Below are 9,898 nucleotides of genomic sequence, written 5' to 3' on the forward strand. Positions count from 1 at the left end.
CCCGCCTCGGCCTCCCAGAGAGCTAGGATTACAGGCGTGAGCCACCGCGCCCGGCCCCTTTTTTTTTTTTAATTAGGAAATCGTTCCTTCTGTAGATAAACGTGCAGTGTTGTGGTTGGTCCTGTATATAGATCCTTTGCTTTTTTATTTCTAGGCTCCTCTACATGGAGGCTGATGTTTTAAAGAATGATAGTAAGGCTGTGTGTGGTGGCTCATGCCTGTAATCTCAGCACTTTGGGAGGCTGAAGCAGGAAGATCACTTGAGCCCAGGAGTTCAAGACCAGCCTGGGCAACATAGTGAGACCTTGTCTCTATAAAATATTTTTTTAAAAATTAGCTGAGCATGGTGGCACATGTCTGTAGTACCAGCTACTTGGGAGGGTGAGACAGGAAGATTGGTTGAGCCCAGCAGTTTGAGGTTGTAGTGAGCTATGATTGTGCCACTGCATTCTAGCCTGGGTGACAGAGTGAGACCCTGTCTCAAAACAAACAAACAAAAAAAACTTAATAAACCATCTTAAATAGAATTGTTTGATAGGGAGATATTTTCACTTACTGCTTCATCTTTATGATGGGTATTATTTTAGTGTTAAGGTTTTAAATACTAGACTGTAAGGTATAGTGGGTCAAGAAATTGATTCAATGGTAATGATAAATTGTTTTTTAAATGAAATAAAGACTAGGAAACAGTGCATTCGTATTCATGAAGGATAAGTATTCATGAAACTTGTTTGCAAGTATATGTGTGTATATATGACCATTTACACACATACATGCACATGTGTTTCTACATTATAAATATATGTGTTTATGTGTATGTATACATATACACAGAGACATATCCAAATATATTCATATATATTTACTGTGTTAGAATGCATATATTTCTTTCTGGGGGTTACAGTAAAAATAAAAGTTTATAAGCCACTGCTCTATAGCACTAGGGTATACAGGGATTATGCTGTGTATTACAAACGTGTAATGTTTTGGGGTTGTTTATATTTCGTTTTATTTTTTATTGATTATTATTTTTTTAAAAAAGCCTACAGCGCCTGGTATTCCCAGGAAGTCTCCCATCCAAGACTAACCAGGCCTGACCCTGCTTAGCTTCCGAGATCAGATGAGATCAGGCGCATTCAGGGTGGTATAATTCTAAGTAAAATGCAATTGGAGTATATATACGCATACCATACATATGTATATGGTTGTTGATGCCTACTATTTAAATTTATAGATATAATACTAGTATTCATTCAGTGAACATATATTAAGTATTTACAGTGTGCATCATTGTGCTTGATGTTGGAGATACAAAGTTTGTGATAAAAGTTGTGGTCTCTACCCTCAAATAGCTCAAGGCCTTTAATATTTTAAAAAATGCAGTGAATTAGTAGAAAAGGGACAGAAGACAAACAAGATGTTGGGAAAACTTAACCACTATGATGGTGAGAATTGCAGTGTGCTGTTTATTCACTTTTACACACATTGTCCATCATTTATATAGACCTTTACATTTTAAAGAGTTCTTTCAAATATCTTTTGAGCCACATAACAATCATCTGTGAAAGTGTTATTACTCCCTCTGGGGATTAAGAAACGAAAACTTGAAGAGGTTACTTTAACTAAGATCACCTAAGTAGTAGAAGGTAACAGAACTAGATTTACCTCTTTCTCCTAATCCAGTGTAGTGTTCTTTCCCCAGGTATGACCCTGAAAAGACCTGTAGTCGGTTACAGACTCCAACTTGAGCAATTTAAAAATCTTACGGAGAAAATAAAATTGAGGGAACAGAGCCTTGATTTGTGAAAGGTTGATAGATAATTTATGTTTGCTAAAAACAAAACACACAGCATGATAATAAAGGAAATTCAAATGTAATTTTTCTAAAATGTATTTTATGAAAAATGGAAACTATTCACTAAAATTCCATTTGTCATTCCTTTTTCACTGGAAACTTAATGAATCTGCCTTCTCCTCAATTTCTTTGAGATATTTGTAAATTTGTTTTTCTTTATTATAGATGTTGGTATAAATAAGCATTTATTCTGCTATCTCTGTTTCACAACGTTGGCTTTTTTAATATAGTACAATTTATTCAAATCTTCTTTCTGCGTTCCACTATTGTTACAGGAATATAAATTCACTTGGATGATGGAGTCAAAAAACTTTGAGTGTTCCTTATTTAATATGCTTGGTCTAGCATTGATTGAGAGCATACTTTCTAGGGTTCTAACCCATTAATAAGTAGTGCCAGAACATAGAACACTACCTCATTTTACCTTTGTCTTCATTGCCCTCCTTCCCTATAGGCATATGGATGGTTCCAAAGCCTTGTTTACTTTTCTTCAACTTCCTTTATGTCTCCTAAAGCTTCATCACAAAATCTTCTCTTTCTCAGTTACTTTGCTTTTTCCCCAGGACCCTGGCCCTTCTTTTTCTAATTATAGCCCCAAAGACTGCCTATTTACAGTTATTTGAGCCAAAATTCTTAGAGATTTCAAAAGATGTACAAAAGCAAATCCATGTATCTTGGAATTTCAAGAGGAAGACTTATTGGGAGAGGTTACTAAAATCTTTCCTGTAAGTCATACAGCATTCCCAGAGGATTCTACTTAAAAAGAAAGCAAATTTTTCCTTGACCAAGTCTAGGGGTATAGCCATTTTTATTGTACATGTCTGTCTTGTAATAAATTCTGTTCTGTGTTTCTGCTTTATGTTGGTAGATGCAAATGAAATTGATGGAAATGAAAGATCTGGAAAATCATAACAATCAATTAAATTGGTGCAGTAGCCCACACAGCATTCTTGTAAATGGCGCAACAGATTATTGCAGCCTCAGCACCAGCAGCAGTGAAACAGCCAACCTTAATGAACATGGTGAAGGCCAGAACAACCTAGAGTCTGAGCCCATACACCAGGAGTCTCCAGTGAGTCTGATAGTTCTATAATCTTCATAATCAACTTCTTGATGCAGTTTTATTGTCATGATACCTCATATAAATATGTGGCCTTGCCTCATGTGAGGACAATTGAGATTTCTTTTTTAGAGGCAGAGAGTGGGTCCTGATCCAACAATTCTAACAGTTTTAACTAGTATAAAAATGTAATTTTAGTTAGCTAATTTATTTTTTACAGAACGTGTTTTTAAAACAGAGTTCTATAGATAAAAACTTTTTAAAAAGTTTTTTAAGTACCCTCACCCAACACTAAAAATAATTCTTTATTACATAATATTGAGGACATTCATTTACCCATTATTTGGAGAGCAACAATCATATGCGAGAGTGCTGTATTATGTGTGAGAGCAACAGAGACAAAAGACCTTTAACCTTCCTTCAAGCAGCATACAGTCTAGCAGTATAGGGCTGTGATAATGGAAGCACAAGATATTCAGGCAGGACAGTTTGGAGGGGACTTAGAATGGATTTTGTAGGGAAAGCTTTGCAAGTGAGCCTTGACAGGTAAGAAGGGGTTAAGCAAAGAGGAAGGTGATACATTTTTGGGAGAGAAAACAGTATTAGCATAGGTACAAGGTGGGAGAAAACATGTAGCACAGAATCATGAGAAGTTTTGAAGGATATATTGTGATGGTGGAGAGGATATTGGTAAGAGGTGATGCTCTCTCTTAGTAGGCATCTGCATTACCTCTGTCTGGTACTTTATCAAAATATAGATGTATATTCCCTACCCCAAATTTGCTAAACTAGAATTTCTGGGATGGAACCAAGTACATATATTTAAAAACCAAATTCTATAGGTGATTTTGATATGTACCTGCATGAAAATGACCAGGTACTTTTAGGTTAGAAAGAACCAGAGGGTAAGAAATTTTGATTCATCTTAAAGCATTGGGGGATTTATCTTACTGCAGTGAGTAGCCATTAAAGAATTTTAAACAAGAAGCGACATGATTAAATTTACCTTTTAGAAATGTGGAAAATGGATTGGAGAGTGAGACTGCACACATAAAGATACGTTAAGAAACTGTTGGAATAGTCTATGTAAGAGTTGTTTGTTTTAGTTTGCACTTAATCAGTAACAGGAGAGATGATGAGAAGAATACAAGTTTGAGAGATATTAAAAATGAAAAATTAACAGACTTGATTTTATTTAGACAGTGTAGTCATATGTACATTATACAGTTTTCTTTCAATCACAAAAGGCAGATTACTAGGTTATTCTTCAAACACATAAGGGTAGTATGAAATAAAGATTGCCCCTGCTACTTCTTTAGCCTGTTACTCACTGTCAGGAAAGCAATGGGAAACCATTGAAGGATTTGTAACCAGAAGGATCATGATCAAATTCACATTTTAAATCTATCACTTTGGCTACTATAAAGAGGATAATTGGAAGAGCATATATTAGAGACAGGAAAGCAGTTGGAAGGAAGGCTACTACATTAATCTGGACCAGAAATGATGATACTGTAAATGATAGTGACAGTGAAGATGGAGAAGGGAAGGATTTGAGAAAGAGGTAAGAGGTAGAGTGAGCAAGACTAGGAGTCTTATTCTAGCTGGGGTTTAAAGAGGACCTGGAGGCTCCTGACATGAGTAACTTTGATGCTTGATGACACTGTTTTCCTAAGAAAGATCATTCAATAAATATGTTCTGCTTGTCTTTTTAAATTTTTAAATAATTTTTGATTATCCTTTGTCAGTTTCCTCTGCCAAGTAGAAAAGTATATTGTTAATCCATCAGCATTAATATTTTGTAGGCAAGAAGTAGTCCTGAAATACCACCTTCAGGTGTGACCGATGAAAGCGAAGTGCTGACTATAGCTGTTAATGAAGAAGTTTGTCCTGAATTTGACAGTGACAGACATTCAAAAGAGGTAAAAATAATTTTATATTTAAATGTTCTCATAATCAGATGTGGTGGTACATGTCTATAGTACTAGCTACTTGGGAGGCTGAGGCAGGAGGATCACTTGAGCCCAGGAGTGTAGGCCAGCCTTGGCAACTCTGGCTCTTAAAAATATATAAACAAACTAATTAATTAATTTTAAAAATATTCTTATCACTGGTTTCCTTAGATGATTAGACTCTGTTTTAGGCTAAGAAAGGAGAAAAATGTGTTAAATGTACTTTATAACTACAGAAATATTTGTTTTATTACCATCAGTTGATTTTTCAAAGTATGTGTATAACCTGAATATGTATTATTTTATTATAAAATGTTACCTTTTAAAACTTTGGTTTCTAAAAATTTTTTTTTTAATTTAAAATTATTTTTAGGAAGATCCATTTAATGTAGACTCAAGTTCACTAACAGATCCAGTTGCAGATACAAACTTGGATTTTTTCCAGTCCGATCCTTTTGTTGGCAGTAAGTACTCTTTTTTTATACCATAAATTTACCCAAAAAAAGGACTTTTTAATGTATAAACTGTGTAAGAATCAGGGCTTCAGTTTTCAGAGCCAACTTGTCACAATAAAAGTAGAAATGAGAGCGAGGGTTTATATGTTTAGATTTGCTAGTATTTATCTTCCACAGGCAACTAAATCCGGGGACTAAGCCTTTGATTATGCCTTAGGAACCCCACTTAAGAGTATGTTTCTTCAGATAGGGACCAAAGGAAAGAGATGTTATAAACCAGTAGAGGAGATTGGGTACTCTTGTACTCTTAAGGCAACCAGCAATTATTTACTAAAAATGCCAAACTGTGTTTTTAAAACAGTGGAAGCTGTAGCAGCATTAGAAGTCTGATCCCTCCCTTTAAGGTGCCTACCTTAAGTCTTATTGAAAAAACAAAGTTTGATAAATTAAAATGTCTGATGTCAGTGTAAAATATGTTAAATACTGCTTGTGTCAAAGCTTTTTTGCATTTTTATTTTATTTCCAAAATTACCTCGTGAAACTCATTGGTCACTTGATGACAGTTTTAAAGATGGGAAACTAAGGCACACAGGCGAAATAACTTGCTTAGGGTTTTGGCAGAAAGGAACCTATGTATTTAGAACTCTTTTTCTTTTTAAACAGCTTTATTGAGATATGTAAAGTGTTGAAAGATATAGAAATTGTACATTTAAAGTGCACAATTTAATGGTTTTTAGTATAGTCCCAGTTTTATGGTCATCACCACAATCTAATTTTGGAACATTTTTCATCACTCCATACCCAGTATAGCAGTCAAGTCTTAGCCTCCAGCCCTAGGCAATCACTAGTCTACTTTCTGTCTCTGTAGATTTGCCTATTCATGGAATTATACAATATGTGTTCTTTTATGTCTGCCTTCTTTCACTTAACATAATAATACCTTCAAGGTTCACCCATGTTGTAGTATGTTTTAGTACTTCATTCCTTTTTATTAACGAATAATATTTCATTGGATGGATATGTCACATTTTACTTATTCATTGGTCGATGGACATTCGGGTTATTTCCACTTACGAATAATGCTGCTATGAACATTTGTGTACAAGTTTTTATGTGTATATATGTTTTTATATCTCCTGGGTATATATCAGGTCATACGGTAACTATGTTTAATTGGTACCTCTATGTTTAATCATTTGAGGAACTGTCAGAGTATTTTCCAAAGAGACTGCGCCATACATTCCTACTAGCATTGTATGTGGGTTGCAATTTTTCTATATCCTTGCCAACACTTGTTATTATCTAAGCTTTTAATTATAGCCATACTAGTGGGTATGATGAATGGTATCTCATTGTGGGTTCGATTTGTGTTTTTCTAGTGAGTAATGTTGAACATCTTTCTATATGCTTATTGGCCATTTGTGTATCTTCTTTGGAGAAATGCTTATTCAAATCATTTTGCCCATTTTTTAAATTGGGTTATCTTTTTATTGTTGGCTTGGAAAAGTTCTTTACATATTCTGAATACAATTCCCTTGTCAAATATATGATTTGTAAATATTTTCTTATATTCTGTGTTGTCTTTTCGTGTTCTTGATGGTGTGCAATTAAACATGAAAGTTTTTAATTTTGGTGAAGTCTAACTTACCTGTTTTTTTCTTCTGTCACTTGTGCTTTTGGTATCATATCTAAGAAACCATTATCCAAAGTCCTTAGATTTACTCCTATGTTTTCTTCCTCTAAGAGTTGTTTTCTCACTCTGTCACCCCAGGTAGAGTGCAGTGGTATCATCATAGCTCACTGCAACCTCAAACTCTTGGGCTCAAATGATCCTTCTGCCTCAGCCTCCTGAGTAGCTAGGACTACAGATGCCTGCCACCATGCCTGGCTAATTTTTTCTATTTTTGATAGCTTTTGCTTAGACTAGTCTTGAACTCCTGACCTCAAGCAATCCTCCCACCTCGGCCTCCCAGAGTGCTAGGACTATAGGTGTGAGCCACTGCGCCCAGTCCCTCTATGAGTTTTATAGTTTAGCTATTACATTTAGATCTTTGGTTCATTTTGAGTTCATTTTTGTATATGGTGTGAGGTAGGGGGTCAAACTTCGTTCTTTTGCGTGTGGATATCCAGTTATCCTAACACCATTTTTTGAAAAGACTGCTCTTTCTCCATCGTGTGTTCTTGGTACCCTTGTCAAAAATCAAATGCCCATTAATGTGAGGATTTATTTCTGGGCTCTTCAATTGTATAAAATGTTTTGTTTTGCTTTAGCAAAGTTCAACATCTTCATTTCTGAATGGATGTTGATAATACTCTCCCAGTGTTCTTGTGAAGGGTAGAGGTTTTGTTATTGAAATTTTTGCTGTCATATTTGTCTGCCCCTCTATCTGTAACCTCAATTTTTTGAGCGAAGTGAGTATAGTTGGCTCTACTTCAAATTTGCCTCATTAGCCAGGCGCAGTGGCTCATGCCTGTAATCCCACCTCTTTGGGGAGGCCTAAGGTGGGAGGATCACCTGAGCTCAGGAATTCAAGATTTCAGTGAGCTATGATCATGCCACTGCACTCCAGCCTGGGTGACACAGCAAGACTCTCTAAAAAAACCAAATTTGCCTCTTTTATGAGGTCCATTGAGTTCTGCCTATACCCTTTGTTATTATTTTATCTACTTTGAGGTGGAGTTACTGATTTGCTTTAAGAAACTTTGCTTTGCATTTGTTTTAAAGTTACCCTTTAAGTAATAATGTCACAATAATAAAGGTTGTTATTTTAATTTCTGCTTATTTATTTTATCACAGGCGATCCTTTCAAGGATGATCCTTTTGGGAAAATTGGTCAGTATATTATTGAGTTCCATCTCAGCTTTAATTCAATTCTGCTTAATTATAAGCTTATGTTGTATTTAGAAATGAGAGGTTACAAGTTGGGTTGTAACAGTTATAGGAAATGGACTTTCTTTTTATTTAGTTTTGAAACTGATCTAAAGCACCAGTAAGATGCTGTATGTGCCTGGCATTTTCAGAAAGAGAGTGGTATATTCTTGTGAATTTGCTTAATAAACTGTTAGCTTTTTTAAAAAATGATGTTAGTGTTTAGACTTTGGTGCTTTTAGTAACATTTATTTTGATTTCTCCTTATTAACTAAAGGTTATGTGAGCATAATGACCTACACTACTACAGAGTTTAGAACGTAATTTTGTTTTCCTAAAATTACAGCCCATTCATGTGAATGAGGGAAAAGGGAACCTCTGGAAGAATTACTAAATGTCAGACTTTTAAAGATATTCTTTCTTTGGGAGTTTTTATTGGAATAAAGCAAATCTTGTTTATCATTTAGTTTTGCTTCCTAATCCTGTTCTAAACAATTGGCTGTTAGTCATGAGCTCAGAGAGAATACATTTAGATGTTTTTGTTGTTTTATTTAATTATGATAGCATAAAATAAAGGGGCATAAAATTCAATTCCTTGCAATTATATGCTACTTTAAAAAATAAGTGTATTAGGTGAAAGGCTCTGTATCTTTTGTCAAAATCACAAAGGAATCTTGAAATAAGTACCTAACTTAGATTCTGCATGAGTTCAAAATGTCTTTTAAGGCAATGATTATGCCTTCAGGTGATGGAAAATTTAGTGCAAGGATTTTGTTAGTCACTTATATTTGTGCTTTATTTTCTTAGATCCATTTGGTGGTGATCCTTTCAAAGGTTCAGATCCATTTGCCTCTGACTGTTTCTTCAAGCAGTCTTCCACTGATCCTTTTGCCACTTCAAGCACTGACCCTTTCAGTGCAGCCAACAATAGCAGTAATACATCGGTAAGTGGAAGGATTAAAAACTGTTAAGTGGATAATGTGTCCTAAGTGAGTTTCTTGAAATACAGTGATATAAGAATCCTCATTTAGATTACTTCTAGTGAGTCATATGAGAATTTCAGTCTCATACCAACTCATCTAGTTTTTGGTTTAGACTGGCATTTCATAGTTTGATCACCCACTGGAATTAACTAGAATAATTTACGGTGTCCAAAAGTGAAGTCCATCCTTCAAGGGAACAAATTTATCCCATTGAGAATATTTAAAATGATCGGATATCCATAAGCTAGTGAAGTGTTTCTGAAATGTTTGGTGTGTTATTAAAATAGTGAAAATTACTTTAAAAGGAACAGCAACAATGTTTTAGAAGATAAAATCATTATATGTTATTTCATAGACACATCTATAAAATTAATCTTATAAAGTACAAATTCCCATTAAATGTCAGGCTCTCTTCAGAATGGTACAGACCTACAACAACAATCACTATTTAATAACGACACACTGTGATCCAGATACTTCTGTGTGTTTTACATTCACTGTTTCTAATCTTCACATCAACCTTAAAAAGGTGTTGATACCCCTTATTTCAAAAATAAAGGACATTGGGACTCAGAAAAATTAATTTATATGCTCAGGGTCATACAACTAAGAGCTTTGTCATCTGGAGGCTTTTAAAAAAATCTTTATATTATGGATATTTAAAAATACTCAAAATAGAGTAAAATAATGAACTATTTTAACAAACCTTGATGTAGCCATCATC

At 34.7% G+C, this 9,898-nt stretch overlaps 1 protein-coding gene across 1 annotated transcript in view; it reads left to right on the plus strand.

Annotated features, from left to right (window-relative positions):
- The window catches only part of EPS15 (epidermal growth factor receptor pathway substrate 15), a 225,135-nt gene that overhangs the window by 149,117 nt on the left and 66,120 nt on the right, over window positions 1–9,898 (plus strand). The window contains exons 15-19 of the mRNA XM_012639346.1: window positions 2,724–2,927; window positions 4,721–4,837; window positions 5,241–5,331; window positions 8,120–8,155; window positions 8,999–9,135. Of these exons, the coding sequence (XP_012494800.1) occupies window positions 2,724–2,927; window positions 4,721–4,837; window positions 5,241–5,331; window positions 8,120–8,155; window positions 8,999–9,135 (585 nt within the window). The remainder of the gene's footprint in view (window positions 1–2,723; window positions 2,928–4,720; window positions 4,838–5,240; window positions 5,332–8,119; window positions 8,156–8,998; window positions 9,136–9,898) is intronic.

The sequence above is a fragment of the Propithecus coquereli genome, unplaced genomic scaffold, assembly GCF_000956105.1.
Source record: "Propithecus coquereli isolate 6110/MARCELLA unplaced genomic scaffold, Pcoq_1.0 Scaffold14, whole genome shotgun sequence".
NCBI classification, from domain to species: domain Eukaryota; kingdom Metazoa; phylum Chordata; class Mammalia; order Primates; family Indriidae; genus Propithecus; species Propithecus coquereli.